General features: G+C 30.3%; 1 protein-coding gene and 1 pseudogene across 1 annotated transcript; one reads left to right on the top strand and one right to left on the bottom strand.

Annotated features, from left to right (window-relative positions):
- Positions 1–2123: 2123 nt before the first annotated feature.
- On the top strand, positions 2124–3052 carry LOC101513486 (agamous-like MADS-box protein AGL62). Its single transcript, XM_027333342.2, has one exon. The coding sequence runs from the start codon at positions 2288–2290 to the stop codon at positions 2873–2875; it is 588 nt and encodes a 195-aa protein (XP_027189143.1). The 5' UTR covers positions 2124–2287; the 3' UTR covers positions 2876–3052.
- A 2565-nt stretch (positions 3053–5617) lies between these two features.
- LOC101500436 (uncharacterized) lies at positions 5618–7369 on the bottom strand (annotated as a pseudogene).
- Between the last annotated feature and the right edge of the window lie 13561 nt (positions 7370–20930).

The following is a 20930-nucleotide window of genomic DNA, read 5'->3' as shown; positions in this document are numbered from 1 at the left end:
TGGCCTTTAGTATCTATTTATAGAATAAATTAAAGTTTCACTTTTGTCCTTGTAAAATCTAGATCATATATTTATTATGAACAAATTCTGAATGTATCTTCTTATGAACAAATTATGGGCATATCTTCTTGTGAGAAAATTATAAGCATATCTTCTTGTGAACAAATTTCTAAGCATATCTTCTTGTGAACAATATTTTTACCATATCTTCTTGTGAATAAAATTTTGATCATATCTTCTTGTGAGAAATATTTTGGTCATATCTTCTTGTGAACAATAATTTGGCCATATCTTCTTGTGACTAATATTTTGACAATATCTTCTTGTGAACAATATTTTGGCCTTATCTTATTTTCACCTTGATCAAATATTTCCTTCAATTATAATTATGATTCATATCTAATTTCAGAGTGTATTAAAAAACTTAGTCATGCGAATCTTCCTTCATACTCTTAATTGATTGGAGCGTGAATGAATTTCAGCTTGTTCTTGAATATTCATAAATTATGATTCGGCTAAGTCTTTTCTTCATAATGAATTATTTCAATCAGAGCCTTTGATTATCCATCAGAGCCATTGATTTTCTTGTTGGAGTGATATATTGTGTTTCTTGGATGATAAAAGTCAGAGGCTGGCTTGACTTATAATCAATGGCTTTAGGTAAATCACATTGTTGAATCATCAGAGTCAATACAACATTAAAGGTTTCATATCAATGCATAATTTTGATTGTGTTGCAACTTTTGATTAGCAGAATATGAGCTTTGAATGCATGGCTTGAACAATCTCTTCAGAATTGATGATAGCTTGATATAAACTCTTCAGCGGGTTGTTGAGTTTGTGCACATCAGAGGCACATAAGGGCTTCAAATGCATGCTTCAAATTTTTCTTTAGAGGCAGTACTAGACCCAATTTTTAGAGCCATTCATTAGACCTAATTATCAGAGGCAATCTTCAAACCCAAACATCATAGGCGGTCTTCGTAACCTTAAGAGGTACATTGCTTTCAAAGGCATTTCAGAGACGAACATGTATGCTTATGTTCCTCTGATCTCATCCTCTGGTCACTTCCCCTGGTCGATTCCTCTTGTACCTTCTTCTGATTTTCTTGTTGTAATTGTTGCACACTTAATGAAGCCATTAGTCGAAACAAATTGTTCTCGTAAAATATATTTGTTAACATCAAAATTACAAGAGGAAAACCAACTTAATTTCAACAATGTATAAGTTATTAATTTATACTTTCTAATTAGGTGTAGATTAACAATGTACACCTTTTTATTTGGAAAAAAAAAAAAAAAAAAACCTCAAATTACTAGTACTAATACTTTCAATTTTAAATTAAAAAACTTCATAAAAAGGTACTTAACGAATGATATATACTTTAGTTTATTTTACTTTTTATAAATAAAAATGTTGATGATAACAAAACAAAACAATATTATGATTATTTTATCAAACAAAGTTAACTATATTTCAAGAGTACGTTGATATTATAAAAGAAAAAATAATAATATTACTAAAGCTCAAAATTAACATATTTAAAATAGAAAATATTAAACAAACATTACAGTAAACTTTGTATAAATAATTGTAGACATTGTATAAATAAGTAATTATTTGTAAGAAAAACAAATATTTATAGCAAGATGAAAATAAATTTAAATAGTGTAAATTACATGAATAATCACTCAATTAAATAGTTTTCTAATTGTAAGGGTTATGAGTGTAAATTGGTAATCTCCTCTTCATTTTAATTTATCTATAATAAATTTAAATATATACTTAATATGATTTATTTTTATACTATTTTTGTGAAATTTATATTATATCTTTACCATTATTGTAGAATATTTTTAGATTTGAATTCATAGAAGATCTCCACTTAATATTATTTGGGTTTGAAATACGTTTTATTACAGTGATATATAAACAAAAGACAATCTTTCTAAATTTATTTTAAAACAAATTATTTTCATTAAAGACAACGCCTAATCGTAATATTTTGTAAAAGAAAAAGATTTTTTTTTTTGAGGCAGAAAAAAATAATTGCAATCTTATATCTTGCAATTAATGCTTCAAAACAAAAAACATTCTTGCAATTAATGCATCAAAACAAGAAACATTCTTGCAAGAACTCGGTGTGTTGCCAAAACAATTAATACATTCTTGCGAGTATTATATAAGGGAATTGTGACAATATTCTTTAGGACAATACAGTTTTCTATCATTGTATAAGCTTGTTGTTGATCGTTCTTTCGTTTTCTTCTTTCTGAGAAAAATCCAATGGCGTTTATTGAGGGAAACAACCTTGCAACCATACCGAACAACCGCAAAAGAAAGTTTGAAAACAAGAAAGTGGAAGATGAGGAGCACAAATCTCAACTTTCCTTCACAAAACGTAAATTAGGGCTTTTCAATAAAGTCACTGAACTTTCCGTCCTATGCCATGCCAAAACTGCATTGATCATCACTTCAAAAGATAAAAAACTCTATGCATGTGGCTACCCTAACGTCGACACCGTCCTTCGACACTTTCTCGAAGGACAACAAAATCCCATCGACGGCGAGAAACAGATGATGCAAAAAGAGGAAGAGACTGTTGAAAACCTAAGGGTTGAATATGAGGTACTTCAAGATCAACTTAAAGAAGAGAAGAAGAATTTGCAAGTTGTGACTGAGGCACAAAAGAACAGTGCATGTATCCCTTCTTGGTGGGATGATTCTATTGATGATATGAGTTTGGAATCTCTTCAGCTATTTAAGACTTCTTTAGAAAATCTGAAGCTCAATTTAATTCTTTCTTTGGACGAAAAAAGGATCCGTTCATCTTTTTCCACCACCACCACCAATAATCAAATTATTGGATTATAAAAAAAAATCAAGAGTCAAATTGCTCAATCTTGAGATTTACGGTTGACGACAACAACAACAACATGCACCACTACTGCTCTTCCAAATATGTTCTATTATCATGGTGAAGCTTCAAATTTAATAATAGTATATTTCAATTGTATAAACATATATTTTTGGTTGTTCTATGCCAAACATGCGTACATTGAATGAATATAATGAATAATGTTTTTCTTTACTCTGAGTGCATAAATATTATTTGTGGTGTTCTTGTTTTTGTTTTATTTTTTTATTTTTTTTCGATTGAATCTCACTTTCCTATAATCACTTTTTAAGTTTTTTTCTTTACGTTGCTGGTTTACTCTGCAAACATCTCCAAATAATGTCTTAGAATATGATCACTAGGGCGGAGGAAATCAATTGACTTAGTTCATGGTCAAATGTAAAATCAATTTTAAAAAAATAAAGTAATTTGTATTTTATTCTTTAGCAAAAAAAAATTGTTTTGATGAATAATTAATTACATTTGATAGATTTTATGTATATTAATATTTTGGATACCTTTTTATTTTAATTTTGTTTTTTTTCGTTGATCATCTAAATATAGTCTGTTCTTTTCATACAATATTATAAATAAAAAATAATTTGATTGGTATTATATATTGTATTTTCTTAAACTTTTCAATTAACATAACAAGGACTAATTTTGGAAAACAATGTTTAAAATAATAAAAATCACTTCATGAAAAGTCAAGAATTATAAAAATAAAAAAGGGCGACAATGCCCTTCGTTTCTTTGGCTTTTCTAAGTGGTGATGATGTGGTTTATAATTTATATAGGGTGTGCAAGTCACTGGACTATACACATTCAAACAAATTTTCTCATTCTAAGATTATTCTATAGATACTTTAATGTTGTCAAATAACGACCTGAGTCAGATTGCAAGATGCATATAGTTTGGGTAAACACAACTCATAATAAAAAATTATATTAAAATGATGCTCTTAAGATTACATACGACATTAGACTATTAGGTTTGTATCACGTGACAAAGTATATTCATCTTGTGGTCCAACTTTAGGCTATTAGGTTTGTATATACCACCTATTTCTCATAAAAATAAAATCATCTAATGTAGAGGCTAGAGTAATCAAAACTTAATAAATATCATTTTGTGGTCTAACTTTAGAACCGTCAATTTGACAAACCTTTTAATTATTGACTCCGGCCCACATGTTAGAGGGGTTAAAAAAGTTTATAATTTAAAAGGTCTCAAAAGCCCCCTAAAATTTTGTAGGCTTAGTGGACCTATAAGTCAACTTTTTCAAAAAAAGAATCGATTTTCTTTTTCGAGAAATAAAGTTTTTCAATTTTTTCACTGATAAAAAATTTTCGATAAAAATTTTCAATTTTTTTCTATAAAAAGTTTCAGATTTTTTTTCGATAAAAAATCATTTATAATTTTTTTTATTTTTCGATTTTTTTTAGAATTTTATTTTTATTTTTGTCACAATTTTTTGAGAAAAAAAATATTTTTTTTAATTTTTTTCGAATAAAATAAATTTCAAAAATTTTTCAAAAAAAAAACTCAAAATTAACAAAATATTGGGAGCCCCCTTCCCTTAAGCCCCATGAAATAATTGACTGAGACTTTAAAATATTATTTTGATAGGGACCTAATATTAGGTGTTTAATAAATAAAAAAATTAAAGGGGACTCAGAGTTAGAAGCTTTTTTAACAGCTCTAATTCATATATACCATCTCAATTTCATATTATGAAAAGGAAAATCTCATTTAAGGACTACGGCCATCAAAACTTATAAATCATGTTGTACACTATGATTATCTAACCTTCAGATTTTGAATAAATAATTCCTAATAAAATTACAATTAGGATCTTCAAAACATCTAACCCCTCAGAAGATTCATGTAATTGTATATTTATATTCCAATCTAAGCTCAATAGATATTGTGTCGTGCAATATGAATACAAATTCAAAATTGAAACATCTCATCTCATCAAAATTGAGATAGTTCAATATAAATAATGTAATTTTATTTTAGGTGATTGAAACATCTCATCCCTAAAAAAATCATATAATAATAAACTTATAACTCATATAGATATTATTTTTTTTTCAACTCATGGGGATACAACAACACATTTGTGAACAAATTCTTTTTTATTGGTTGAAATTCACAGTCTCACCAAATTTAAATAAAATATACATAATTTAATAGAACTCACATGAATTTCTACCTATAAAAGATAGTGTGTTGGAATATTATAATAAAGAGTATGTAATTAATACTCTTTATAGATATTTTATGAATACACATTTATAATGTAAATTGCATTTTACACATCTTGAAATTCGACTTTATAAGGCTCATAAATACTACTTTTTTTAGATTGTGGAATACGATTTCATCTCATACAGAGATCAATTTAATAGATATCATCTCGGTTATAGTGCAAATTCATTTAGTGTCATCAAGGCATCGACCCATTTAGGACTAACGCCATTAAACTAATATATATCATCACCTATAATAAAAACTTCTAAAATTATGCACATTATAAATAAATAGTTTATATTTAAAATGCATTTATCTTCAGGTCATTTAGTTGTAATTGAGACATCATATCACTCATATCTGTGAAACTAAATATAAGTCTACAATGAAAGAGGAAATAGGGAGTAAAGTGCATTTGCAGATTTGCAGTCCATAATAAACATGCTGAATTAAAATTGTATACTTACATGGCAACCAAAATATATGCTGCTGTTTGCATAACAATTGCACCATCCCCAGATGGGCTTTGATGTGTTTATGCACCTTGCACCAAACCAGTTCTCATGAATTGACGTTACCATGTCTGCCATTGAAATTTTGTATGAGAAAGAACTAAAATGTACCATATCACTGGACAGAGTTACACACAATGCACACAAAGTGTGGCGAGTAGGAATCATATGCATTTACATATACTTCTTAACAGAAACCGCATAAACACAATTGACCATAAAAATTCTTCAGCAGTTCACTGAAAGTAGAATACCAAAGAGAAGTTAATCATCTTACTACAACATTTCATACAGCTACAAATTTATTTAGTTCTTCTTCATCATGAATTCCATAAAGCTACCATGACGACATCGAATTTATTTTTCAACAATGAAATTGGCTTCATCTAATATTACTTTTAACTTCAATCTGAATGTTGATTGTGCACCATGTGTTCCGTAATCACATGAACTTGCATTACAAGATGCATCCGTTAGCAGTGCACTACCACACGTGATTATTCCAATTCAGTTAAACGTTCTAACTAAAGGTAGTTCTTTTTTTAAATCCCCTTAAGTAACATTTAAACTTTTATCAGATGACAATGTACAGTCCACAACTACCTATATAAAACACAGTTCACTATCCCTCGCAAGTGGTCCAATGCACAATCAATACAAGCATCAAGGTCGCATACACTCCACTAGTTAACCGTAGCCCAACTCTCCAATAATCCTGATTCATAAACACCTATACATGAGGTAAAATCCTTAAAATAGTACATTCTTCAATATTGAGCAAATGTCTTTAGAGAAAAGGACATACAAAAAGAACCAAAAACATAATACCACAATACCCCAAACTAAACAGTGAGTAATTGTTTATGCAAACTACTTCTATTTTATCTAATTTTACCAGTGCCTATGTGTCGTTATCGATTTCGTGTCCGGTGTGTCAATGTCAAAGCCTCTTGTTTCTCGTTTGCTTATTTTAAGTTACAAAAACAATTTTTCCAGGGATACCCTTAGAGCATAATCAGAAACTCTAATACTCCTTCCACAAAAACTAATTAGTGCTGGTATGAATGAAAATTTGATCATCATAAAATCTCAGGTCAAATTGATTAATGAAGAAGTCGTATAAGTTGCATATGACAAAACATTCAGCAAAATTGAAAGAAAAAAACTTCAATTATTTATGTTGTTTATCTATCTTAATCTATATGTTTCTTTATAAATCACCAAATAACAATAATAATATAAAGATGAATCATAAATTTGTTCTTACATGGTAGATAACAAGCGAGATGGTCCAGTTGGGTCATAATTGATCAGCAAAGAAGCTTTTAAAGGATGACCTAGAATATGAGGATCAGAATGAAAAAAAATGTCGTCCATCTATAAAATTAATTAAATAAATTTGAAAAAAAATAGTGATATTAATAAAAGCTTAAAACATTTATATATCTGCGTGATTTAGAATCAAAATTTTGCTCACCAGAACCAATGTTGGTAGAAGCCCATTTATCCCATGTTTTATGAACATAAGCCCAATCCATTGCACCTAATTAGAAACTAAAAGAGATGCATTTCAAATAATTCTGATAAGAACGAGATACAAATGATAATTCTGATTATGAGAAACAAAGTGGAATGGTGTTATTACCTCAGAAGAAAATGAAATAAAGGTTATTTGTTCACAACTCTCTGATTGCTATTGAATTCTACAAAGTCACTTAAAGTAGAGAGAGCAGTGTTCAATGGTTAACTTGATAGATTTAAAATAATTTTTTATTAGTAGATTTAAAATAATTTAAAGACTATTTATATATTCAGAAAACAAATTGAAGAAAGATATACTTAATATCTTTAAATAGCAAGCAACCATGTACATATACATATAGAGAATAAATATATATTAATATTAAAGAAGAATAACATTTTAATTAGGATTTAATTTATATATACCTGTAAAACGTTATTTAGATCGATCTCGGCTCCAATTAGTGAATACATAAAAAATCTAAAAACCTACTTTTACTCAACTCTCATCTTCTCTATACCCCATTATGTGACGGCGGATATATGAATCGTACGTTTTGCTAACGTGTTTGAAATTGTTAGAATCGCAACAATTAATTCAACAAAAGTTAGAATTTTGAATTTTGGTGTTATAGTTTTGTGATTTACTAATTGTCGAAACTCAATATGTTTGAAATTCTTGATTTACTAATTTGATTATTGGAGTTCAATTAATAGTGTTTAGTTCAATGTTAGGGATTTAGATTTTAGTAATTGGTTGTATGATTTACTGATTTTGTGATTTTCGTTTGCATATAAGAATATGATCAACTGATATGAGTTGTGTGAAAGAATAAAAAAAATGGTCTATTTAAATAGTTAAATTGATAATTAAAAGCATGAGCTACTTCATTCTATTCTATTTGTTTGTTCTATAAAATGCTAAGATCGCGACGTGCAATTGAATAATCGCGAAACAAAGTAAGAATTATTAATTTTTTAAAAAAATACTTTTATTTTCCTACACTTAATTTTGAACTTGGGTCATCTTTCTCTTTAACTCTTAACTCAAATTGGTTCAGTTATTCACCCACTCAAATCATTATTTTATAAATTTGACCTAACATGCAAAAAACATTTCATTTATCTAATGCAAAGCACCAAACACTTCATTCATCTAACTGCTTCAAACACTTCAAGACATTTCAAACAAAGAACTTCATCCATGCAACAATACTCCTCCCCTATTTATTTATTAATAAAATTCTTACTTCATGCACGCAACACTTCCCTTCCCCTATTTATTTTTTTTTATATTTTTTTATTTTAAAATTTTTTAATAAGGTAATTATTTTTTCTATGAACTGTGTTTAGAGCTACAGAGCCACCTTTGTGAGAGTTTCACTACCTAAGTCAATAGACCCTTTTATCATAAGAATGTCCATATAAGCAAAAAATACCTCATACAATCATTCAAAACTTTAAATATTCACAACAATCATTCTATATAATTGCATTCATATCTCATGACATTGTTTCTTTTGAAAAATGAAATGGCATTTTGCATCAATTTTCAGGATTGTTGGGGAATCATAAGGACCTTAGTCACGTGTTAAATTAAAGTGGACAATGAATCAAAAAAAACAAAAACTTTACTTTTAAAGTTCAAGCAACCTGATTTGAAAAGTTTAAGAGACATCAGCAATCAAATGAAAACCATACAACGTGAGAGTTTCTTTCGCAAATATGGGGAGATCCTAAATCTCTTGGCGGTGAATGCACAACCATGAGCCCTCACGGCACTGGCTCAGTATTACGACCCTCTTTCAAGATGTTTCACCTTTAAAGACTTTTAGTTGACCTCGACATTAGAGGGATTTGAACGAAATGGGTTACTCCCTAGAGAAAGGAAATCCTTATCGATATACTAGGCAACCACCGAGTTTGAACGCAATTATTGAAGTATTGAAAATCGACGTAAGAGAATTGGCAAGTAAAAAGGAGGAAAAAAGAGCTATTCATGGTTTTTCAAGAAAATATCTAGAGCAAAAATGCCAGGATTTAGCCGTTAAAAAAGAATGGGTACTTTTATAGATGTTTTAGCTCTCATTATCTATGGTATTGTTTTATTCCCAAATCTTGATAATTTTTTAGATTTTGTTGCCATCAATTTCTTCTTGGGTTTTAACAAAAATTAACAATATCCAGCTCTCGCGATTCTTGTTGATGTATACTACTCTCTGCATTGGCAAATGAGGGAATAGAGGGTGAAGGTGACATCATTGAAACAAGAGAGTGTGAGGAAAGCGAGAAGTTGAACGATTTGCAAAGAACGAAAAGGTGGAAGATGTGAGAGTCATGAGTGATAGTGAGTGAACCTGAGTATAAAAGGTTTAAGAGCCAAAAAGGTTGAGTTTAAAAAAAAAATAAAACGAGAGTACACGTGTGAGACACTTGTTAGAATATTGCATCTTTGATGAAGTAAAGTGTTACATATTCATGAGTAATTGAATTCAAATAAACTAGGGCCATAAGTAAATTCAATTTCATCAAAGGTAGAGCATTAATATTTTTAACCAGTCACACTGTTATATCATAGGAAAGGCATACAGAGGATTTAAACATCATTCTTCGATAGTTTTAGTTTGTTCTCAACAAGGGGTTTTTATGAGAATATCTAACAACCAGTCTTCTCCACACAATCTAACAACCCCAAATTGTTAAAGGCATACTAACACCACTATCGGTTTGTATACAAAGGTTTGGAATTTGAGTAGTTGCTTCTAACAAGTTGATTATAATAATGACTACTATACTCTAAGAAAAACACAGAAAATATTTTTCATTCGGGCAAGTTTCTCTCTTTGAACTCTAAGATGAATTTGGAAGTTTGAGCTTGAGTTCTTCTACTTTTTTATGATTTTTCGATGATCTTCTTCTTTAGCCTTGAGTATCTATTTATAGATAAAATAAGGGCTTTAATTTAGTCCTTATTTAATTATTTCATTGTATCTTCATTCATAGTTTGGTCAACAATGATCTTATTCAAAAAATAATTTTGAACAAGATGATTTTTGATTATATGTACTTTAGTCTATTCTTCATTTCTGAATCCAATATGAGAAGTTCTTCTAGATTGATTGTGTTCGTATTTTGTTCAGATTGAGTTTGTAAACTCTTCAGATTGATTCTATTCGTATTTTATTCATATTGAGTTTGTAAATTCTTCATATTGATATTGTTTATATTTTGTTTTAGATATATCTTAATCAAATCATTTTGTAAATAATTCATATCTTCTTTTGATAAATTATGATCAATTCTTCTTCAAATATTTACATTATCTTCTTTTCAACTTGGTCAAATATTTTCTTCAATCATAAATCTAAATCAAATCTTATTTTAGATTGTCTTTAGAAACATGAATACTCTTTCATACTATGTGAAGTCAAATATACTATTCTCATAAAATATTTTTGTTAACATTAAAACTCTAAGTATAAAACCAATTTGGTTCCAACAACTTCCAGAGTCAGAATTTGTGCTAGATCTAGTGGCATAGTTGGTATAAGCCCTCAGAGGCAAATCTGCTCGCTCTTCATCACTAGAGGGTTCATAAGAATCACCCCATGTAACCATCAAACTCTTCTTCTTGTGTCTGAAATCTTTCCTCTGATGTTTCCCTTTCTCCAGATTTGGACATTCTAACTTTATATGTTCAGGTTCATTGCATCCATAACAAATGATGTTTTTCTTGTTAGATTTATGATATTTAGCTCTATTAAAGTGCCTAGAATATTTTTGGGGAAATTTCTTCTTTCTGTTGTGCCACATCTGTTGATTTTTTTTTCCTTTCTTCTAATTGTTTCATTTCCTCTAATTTGGGTCTTGGGTCTGGAATGTACCTGTTTGTTCTATTTTTCTACACACTTAATTTAGAATATTAGTACATTAAATTGTTCTCACAAATTTCCTTTTGTTATCAGCAAAACTAGTAAGGTATTCTTTTTCAAAACTATCTTGGTTCCAACAATCTCCCTCTTTTTGTTGATGACAAAACATAATTTTTGTGAACAATTTAATAATAAAAAATAAAGCATAAATTAATCAGATGCTCCCCCTAACTCAGAGCATATTCAGATTTGTTAAAAAGTATTTTCTCCCCCAATGTAAAATAGCTAATCAGACCATATGATGGAGAATTTTCACATAAATGTTTCTCCTTGATTTTTAGAAAAGTGTTCTCACAAAACATTTTATTTTCTCCGCCTTTGTCATCAGACAAAAAAAAAGTATAGAACTCAACATATGAAATATTAAAGAACGTATAGAAAATGCAAAGTTTAATATATCAAAGGCATGTCAGATATTGATTTGAACATCATTCAAAAATGTAAACAAGGTTCATATTTTCTTTAATAAAATTGAACCTATCTTCAGCAAGGGGTTTGGTAAAGATATCAGCACAGTTATGACTAGTCTCGATAAATTTAATGTCTAGAATTCCTTACTGAAAAAAATCTCTAATGAAATGATGTTTGATTTCAATATGTTTGGCTCAAGAACGCAAAATTGGATTTTTGGTTAAAAAAATAGCAGAACTATTGTCATAGAATATAGAAATTTTACTTTCATAGACTTTGTAATCCTCTAATTGATGTTTCATCCAAAAGAGCTGAGTACTGCAACCAACACATATATGCTCAGCTTCTGTTGTTGACAAAGCAATTGTACCTTGCTTGTTTTTCGACCATGATATCATATTGTTGCCAAGAAAATTACAATTTCCACTTGTGCTTTTCCTTTCAAGTTTATCACCTGCATAGTCAACATCACAATATTCATCTAACTTGTATTCTAATGATTTCTTATAGAATAACCCCACGTTAGTAGTGCCTTTCAAGTATATGAATATCCTCTTATCTATTATTAAGTGGGATTCTATTGGATCTTACTGAAATTTGGCATAGAGGAAAAAACTAAGTATAATGTTTGGTCTTCAAGCAATTAAGTATAAGAGTGATCCTATCATTCTTCTGAATGTTTTCAGATCAACTCGTGTTCCTAAATCATCTTTGTCAAGATTGCAGATTGGGTGTATTGGAGTACTCATGGATTTGCATCCATCCATATTGAACTTTATGAAAAGTTATGTGATGTACTTGGTTTGTTGGATTAGTACACCATCTTGATTATGTTGGATCTGAATTACCTAGAAAAACTTAAGTTCTTCCATCATATTCATTTGGAATTCATTTTACATCGTTGTAGCATATTCTTGAAACAACATGCCGTTATTTGAAAAAAAAATATTATATCATTTACATATATTTGAAATATAAGAGTATCATTTTTAGTAAGAATATCATCTACATATATTATGTCAACTGTTCCTCTTTCAAAATTATTTTCAAGTAAAACGTTACTCAATCTCTCGTACCAAGCTCTTGTTGCTTGTTTTAGATCATATAATGATTTTTTAAGTTTAAAGATATAGTCTGAAAACTCAACATTTGCAAATCCTAGAGGTTGTTTGACATAAACTTTCTCATTAATATGTCCATTTAAAAATGCATTTTTTACTTCCGTTTGATACCAGACAAAATTGTTAAATGCAGAAAAAGATAATAAGATTCGAATAGCCTTAAGCCTTGTTACTAGAGCAAATGTCTCTGTGTAATCTATACTTGGCTTTGTTTCTCACAAGTTCTCCCTTTTTATTCAGTTTATTACTGAACATCCATTTAGTTCTAATGGGTTGCTTAACATCCATTTCATTTGAATTCATTTAGTTCTTCTTGCATTGCTAAAATCAATCATTCTTCTAAAAGGTCTTCGTCCACAAAGGTTGGTTCTAGTTCCGAGAGTAAGCCAAACACAAAAGTATCCTTAAGAGCAGATCTTGTCTTTAAAGGAACATCTGAATTTCCAATTATCAGAGTGCACGGATGTGATGATTTATATTTCCATCCAATTATTGGTTTTATAGGATCTTGACTTTCTTTATCATTTCCATTCTTATCCTATGATTTTTTAGTTTTGTTTGTTTTGACTATTTCTTATGTGTTGCTTGGTTCTTCTAATATTTGAGTTCCTTTTGGGATGCTTAATTCCTCAGGATAATGTGTACCTGCAGAATCGTTGTCTTCCTATAATTTTTTATAGTTAGGTTGTTTGTCATTAAATCTGACATGAATTGATTCTTCCACAATTTGAGTATCTTGACAATATACTTTTTAGGATTTTCACCTTTAAGAATATCCCAAACGAATGCATTTTTGTGATCTAGGATCAAACTTCCCAAGTTTTTCTTTTGAATTTAAAATATAATAAGTACAACCAAGTTGGAGAAAATAAGAAATGTTGGATTTTCTATTTTTTCCATAATTCATAAGGTGTCTTATTAAGCATAAGTCTAATCAAAATTCTATTTTGAATGTAGCATGCAATATTTATTACCTCTATCCAGAAATGCCTTGCAACATTCATCTGATTGATCATGGTTCATGCCATTTCTTGAAGAGATTTATTCTTTCTGTCTACAACATCATTTTGTTGTGGTGTTCTAGGAGAAGAAAAATTGTGTCAAATTCCATTCTATTCACAAAAGCTTTCAAAGAATTTGTTTTCGAATTTACCTCCATGATCACTTCTAACTTTTATAAATGGAAGACATTTCTCATTCATCACTTGTTTATAGAAATCAATAAATACTTTAAGACAGACATTTTTATTTCTTAGGAACCTTCCATTTATAGAGGCGCTTTTCACTGGACCAAAGAGATTTATATTCAAGAGCTCAAGAGGTTTGGTAGTAGAAACAAATATCTTGGAGAAAAAGGAGTTTTGTTTTGTTTTTTTGATTTTTTTTTTTTATTTTTTTGGACAAGCTTCACAAACAAATTCTATTTTGAATTTAAGATTAGGTAGCCCTTTAACAAGTTCAAGTTTCTTCACTTTTGAGATTAATCTTATGTTGGCATGGCCCAATTTTTGTGCCAAATTAATTGTTCTTCATTGGCTCACGTGAGGCATTTAACCTCTTGTTTTTCGAAGTTTGAAAGATTTATTTTGTACAAGTTATTTTGTCTCTGATTGGTAAGAGTACAGATCCATCCTTTTGACTAATTGCTTTGCAGAATTTTTTATTATAAATAACATTATAACCATTATCACTTAATTGACTAATACTTAAAAGCTTATGTGTAAGACCTTAAACAAATAAAAAATTTTTAATATTGTATCATGCTTGATGATCTTTCCTTTCTGGCTTCGTCCAAATCCCATAGTTCCTCCTTCCTTCAAGATCAGGTTTTGGAACAAATACTTTTCGCCCGTACATGACACGAGCACCTAATGTCTAGGAACCATGGTTTGAGTTTCAACTTTGTTGCTTAAAACATATGAAAGATGAAAGATTTTGTTTTTAGGTACTTAGATTTGATTGGGTCTTTGTTTGTTTGAACTTGAAGGTTTCTACTTTTCCACGTTTTTGACATGGGACAAGATATTTTGTTATGACCCTTTTTAGAGCATATTGTGCAAACAGCCTCTAGGGAAATGGTATCCTTTGTTGGTTGTTCAAATCCTAATCCTCTTTTACCACTCCTACTAACACCATAAGCCATTGATGCCATCTTACGTTTATCAATGTCATTTAAAAAAAATTGAAGTGATAATTTAAACCTGACAAAATTACAAGTCTTATCCTCTAAAGGTTCATATATGTTATTACTTAGAAATAATTTCTCTCTTTTAAGTTCTTCAAATTCTTTCTCACGAAGGTTATGTTTTTCAGTTAACTCAATATGACTTTTTCTTAAAAGTTTAAGATTTAAGGACATAGATTGGTTTTTATTTAAAAATTCCTTTATGGCAGTAATAAAATCCTTTCAAGATAAATTGGAAAATACCTCTACTTCTTCATCATAATCTGAATCAATGTATGATGGTATGTTAGCCGATAGTGCCATGTTTGCATATTCCTTATCATAAAAGGATTCTTCTGACTCATCCTATGTGATAAGACTCTTCTTCTAAGTTTTTGATTATTTCTTCTTATTTCGATGTTTAGGACATTTAGACTTATAATGTCCAAATTATTGACAATCAAAACATATCACTTTCCTTTTATTAATTCCCTTTTCTTTGTTATGAAATTTCTTGAAGTCCCTTTAAAGAAAAGATTTCTTTTTATGCCACATACGCATAATTTTTCTGGAAATGAATGATAGTTCTACAGCTACTGAATCCTTGTTATGTTCAATTTCTTTTAATGCTAGTAAGGATTTCTTGTCTTTTGACCTAAGAGCCAAGTATTTTTTATTTTTCTTTAGTTCATCCTCTGCCAATTCTATTTCATGTGATCGGAGTGAACTAATGTGTTCTTTCAGAGGAAGATTATTTAGATTTTTCGCCTCTTGTTTGGCAGGGATTTTTGGTCTCCATTTACTTGGAAGACTTCTAAGGATTTTCTTTACGTGGTTTTCCATAGTATAATTTTTCTCCAAAACCTTTAGGCCCAAAACAAATGTTTGAAATCATGAAAAAAATGTTTCAATGTTTTCCATTTCTTCCATTTTGAATAATTCATATTTTCTTACAAGAAGATTTGTCTTTGCTTCTCGTACTTGTTTGTTTCCTTCATATGTTAGAACTAGAGCATCAAATATGCTCTTGCACGATTCTTTGTTTATGCATTTTTCAAGTTCTTTGAATGTTATTGAATTTATCATAAAGGTCATTGCCTTATGATGCATTTTATGTAGTTTTTTTCTATTTAGTACTCATTTTTTTAAGATACTTCAACACCATCAACATTTGGTGGGGCAGTGTATCCTTCTTCAACTAAATCCCATGATTTTGAGTCTTGGGAGATAAAGAAACTTTGTAATATGTTTTTTCAATATTCGAAGGATTCTCCATAAAAAAATTGAGGTTTGTTAATATTTCCACCAATGGCTTCTTCGCGAAGATTAGTCATGATAGAAAAAATTTATTGGATCTTTTCTCAACATTGTTAAGTGCTTACATCTTGAGACCAAACTCTTATACCAATTGAAGTTTCAATAATACAAGAAAAGTGGGTCTGATTTACGGTATGGTTTGTTAAAATTGTTTTTGGAATTTAATCGTGACTTGGTGACCGCCAACCTAGCTAGCTATGTCTAGTACCTTCACTTGAAGGATTTCTTCTAATAATTCAACTTGAATTACAAAAACCACTTAACCTCATCCAGTTAAATATGCCCACCCTTTTGGTTGCTCCTAGAACATGTTGAGGAAAAAACAAAAGCCACTAACAAGCCAAATTATAAGATATTTTTTTGTATGTGTTTAACACTCAATGAGAGGATATGTATGTGTTTAAAACTACCTAACACTTTCTTGAATATGTGTTTGCACAAGTGCTCAATATTCAAACAAAGATTATGTTTGAATTTGTTATAAGTATTTGATGTTAATTAATGTGTTTGATGTTCAAAGTAGGATCAATTGTTTGTATCAATGTTCTTCAAACCTTTCCTTGTTTCAATTTTTTTTTTTCATATTTGAATCGATGCTTTGAACTGGTGTGATGAAGTGTTGTTTCAATTTTGACCGTTTTTGTAAATTTGAAAATTATTTCCATTGTCAATAGTGAAGTATGTTTGCAACCCGTTTCTCCCAATTAAAAAATACTTACCCAAATAGTCCATTTAGTGCAATCAATAGGAAACTGATTGAGAATTTTTCTAGAATTTTTCAAGTCTTTTTATGAAAAAGGCATCTTCTAGAGTCATTGACTTGTTGTCAGATGCATTGACTTATAATGTTGAATATTAGAGGCAGAGTCAAAAATATTAGAGGCAGAACCAATGATTTGTTTGTGTTGAATTGATTTCAAAGGCAGAGGCAACTTATTAAAATCATGTGCAAATAAGATTGAAAGTTGGTTTATTAGACTGAGAATTTTAGAGTTAACATTGGAGTGCATGCACATCAGGGTACATTTCCTTCGATAAAGTTGCTTCCTCTAATCATTGTGTTTCATCTTATCTTAATGTTTCCTCTGGTTGCTTCGTTTCCTCTGATTTGTTCTGTTTCCAATTATTTGGAACCTGTGTCTGGAATGTACCAATTTGTTTCATTTTTCTGCACACTTAATTTAGAACATTAATACATTAAATTGTTCTCACAAATTTCCTTTTGTTATAAACAAAACTAGTAAGGAATTGTTTTTCAAAACCGTTTTTGTTCCAACAATCCTATGTAGCCATAAGACATTTTTTCTTTGCCTTGAAGCCTTTTTTTTTGGGATTTCACTTATCAAGTTTAGGACACTTTGATTTTAAATGACTTGGTTATTTGCATTCGTTGCAGATGCTTTTTTTTTCTTGTCTAATTTTTCACTTCCTTCTCCACTATTTTGGGATTCTCTTAAATATCTTTTGGGGAAATTTTTTTCCTGTTGCTTCACGTGCACTAGGTTTTTCTAAAGCTAAAGGACATATCTTCATCATCGGAGTCTTCAATTTGACCGACCAATTAATTTTCCTATGAGTCATCAATATCTTGTAAGGCCTTGGAGTTTGTCTTCTTTCCTTGGGATTTAAGAGCTAATGACTTTGACTTTTTCTTAGGCTCATCTTTAACAAGTTCAATCTCATGGGATCTGAGTGTGTTCATCAGTTCTTCCAGAGGTGGTTTGATGAATTATTGTTACCTTTGGTCTTCACTTTCTAGGAGGACTTTTGAGGATATTCTTGTTGTGGTGAAATGTAGTGTAACTCTTTTGGAAAACCTTTAATTTAGAAACCAGAGTTTGAAATCTAGAAAACATTGTCTCAATGTCTTCATCTTCTTCTATCTAGAAAAGCTCAAACTTCCTGACAAGTAAATTTGTCTTAGATTCTTGTACCTACTTATTTCCTTCGTAGTTGAGAACTAGAGGATCAAATATACTTTTACTTATTTCTTTGTTGTTGTATTTTTTGAACTCTTTGAAGGTGATAACATTCATCATGAAAGTTTTGGCTTTATGATGCATCATTTATTATTTCTTTTGATCAACATTGAGATATTTTCTAGATATTTCAACACCATCAACGTCTTTTGGAGCCTCATAGCCATCTAAGACTATGTCCCAAAGGTTAGAATCATGACAGATGTAGAAACTTTTGAGTCTGTCTTTCTAGTACTCGAATCTTTCTCCATCAAACTAAGGAAACCGGTTCACGTTTACACCTATAACATCGTCACTAGGTTAGTCATAATAACATAGATCTTTACTCAAACACGGTTTAGTGCTTAACTTTGAAATCGAGCTTTGATGCCAATTGTAGAACGATAAATACAAGAAAAAGGGTTTCAATTGTGTTTTATTTTAAAATTATTTTAAAAGGATAAAGTAAAGCGATGAAAACAAATTATCAAATAAACAAAAAAATAGAACGATCCAACCAATTTATCCTAGTTCACCACCAACACGGTAGCTACGTCTAATCCCTTCAACTTGAAGGTTTTAATCCACTAATTCACCAATTGAATTACACTTCCACGGAACACCTAATAGTCAAACTAACTATGTTCAAGTCTTCCCAACCTTCTAGTTTAGTATAGTCAAGATCTTGAGGGATGTAGCCACTATTAGGCTAGGTTACAAAAGAACGCATTAAAGATATTTTGAATAACTCTCACAAGAGGGTGTTTACAATATTGTACTCTCAGAAAGTATTTCCCAGCACTTAGCCAAGACAAAAGATTAAGAGCAAGAGTACAAAGACAACTGCATTGTGCTTATTGTGGTACGTTGTTGCTTATGCTTTTCAATAAGGGTTGCACGTCCTTTTATAGAGATTTTTAGGGTTTCTGGCCATTGTCCTCATTTGAAGAAATCAACATGTATCATAAAGTTTCGTATCAAATCTTCTTAGATTGATTTCCCATTAACCTTGTCAAAGATATCCTTGAAAGTGATTATGTGAATCTTGATATGAAGCCAAAAAGTGAAAAAGATAGTATGATTAGAGTACGTCGCATAGACCTTCATAAAAATACAGGTTCAGGGTGTTTCGTAGAGAATGTGCAAAAGCTTTGTCTTCTTTAGACCGTTGACTTTCATTAGAGCATATACTATTGACAACAGATGATCAGATGCTTGGTGTGATTATCAGAGACTAACAATCACTTGGTTGTCAAGGTTATCAAATGTAGAGAGATCAAATGCTTGTTGTGATTATCAGAGCTAGACTCATTAGAGCATTGCTTGTATTAGATAAAGTCATCAAAGGCGCGTTTTAGAGATAGTTCACTAGACTTCAAATGTGGAAAATAGAGTGGAGTCTTTGTGTTTGTTTATGCATTGTGAACTAATATAGAATAACCTGATCTAGAAACTGCACACTAAAACAAAATATTAATGTTTTAATTTATTCCCACAAATAATTTTGTTATCATCAAAACAAGTAAATGTCATGGTTCTTCAAAACAACTTGGTTCTAACAAGAAAGTTATTTAGTAAGCTACAACTAGCTTGTATATAAGAGAAGCTACACTAATAATTGATGTACTTGCAAATCAAAATCATATTCAATAAAATTTGATTGCTTGCCATTTCCTTGTGTACTAGAAACAATCAAATAGAGTGTTTGAGTTCTATAATTAGAGTCTTGCAAATTCATCAAGTTTATCACTTTGAGCATATCAAATCCATTGTGCATTACCGAGTTTTTTTACCAACAGATTGGCATCAAGATCCAGGTTCGAAAGGAACAATGGCTGCATCAATAAGTCAAGGGAGGAATGGACATTTTCCAGCAAATTTACCAGTGTTGAAGGGCAAGAACTACGATAGATGGGTGGTTTAAATGAAGGTCATATTCATATTTCAAGATGTGCTTGAAATTGTGAATGATGGTGTTCGTAAAGTGGAGGAAACTGGTACTGAATCTCAAATAACAACCAACAAAGATCAGAAATAGAAGGATTGTAAGGTCTTGTTTCTAATTCCTCAATCTATAGATGAGGAGATCTTTGAAAAGATTACGGAGTGCAAAACTACCAAGATGCTTGCATGATATTAGCAAAGGCTTATGATGTTGTTGATAAGTTGAAGAAGGTGAAATTACAAAATTAGGAGACAATATGAGCTACTATTGATGGGAGATCAGGAAAAAGTTGTTAAGTACTTCATGAGGTTAGTGACACTAACCAACAAGATTCGCACAAATGGAGAAACCATCACAGATTAGTTGCATGTGAAGAAGGTCTTGAGAACTTTGACACCTAAGTTTGATCATGTAATAGTTGCACTTGAAGAATCCAAGAATCTTTCAAATATGAAGTTAGAATCATTGCAAATGTCTCTTGAAGCACATAAGCTAAGGCTCAAAGAAAGAGAAGATGGCAAGACTGAAAATAAAGTTGAACAAGAAAGATAAAGGCTAGTGGAAGAACTACCGACCAGTCTGATCATGAGAAAGACAAGAAAAAAAAAGGTTGTAATCAGAACAATAAGAAGGTTTAGTAAGAAGTTGAACGAGTAATGTGGAAATGGTATAAAAGGGTTAGACATCTTAATTTTAGGAGCCTCAACCTATTGCAGAAGATTGAGATGGTGAAAGGATTGCCTTTATTTCAATTTCAAAGTCAAGTCTATATAGGTTGTTGTGAAGCTAAACAACCTATAAAGTCTTATAAATCTATAATTCCCACAAGAGCTGTCATGAAGTTGCATATCATACACTCAGATGTGTGTGGTTTCCATTTGAAGCAAAGTCACAT

The sequence above is a fragment of the Cicer arietinum genome, chromosome 4 (assembly GCF_000331145.2).
Source record: "Cicer arietinum cultivar CDC Frontier isolate Library 1 chromosome 4, Cicar.CDCFrontier_v2.0, whole genome shotgun sequence".
NCBI classification, from domain to species: Eukaryota; Viridiplantae; Streptophyta; class Magnoliopsida; order Fabales; family Fabaceae; genus Cicer; species Cicer arietinum.
The sequence above is the reverse complement of the archived record's forward strand: the minus strand, read 5'-3'. Positions and strand labels throughout refer to the sequence as shown.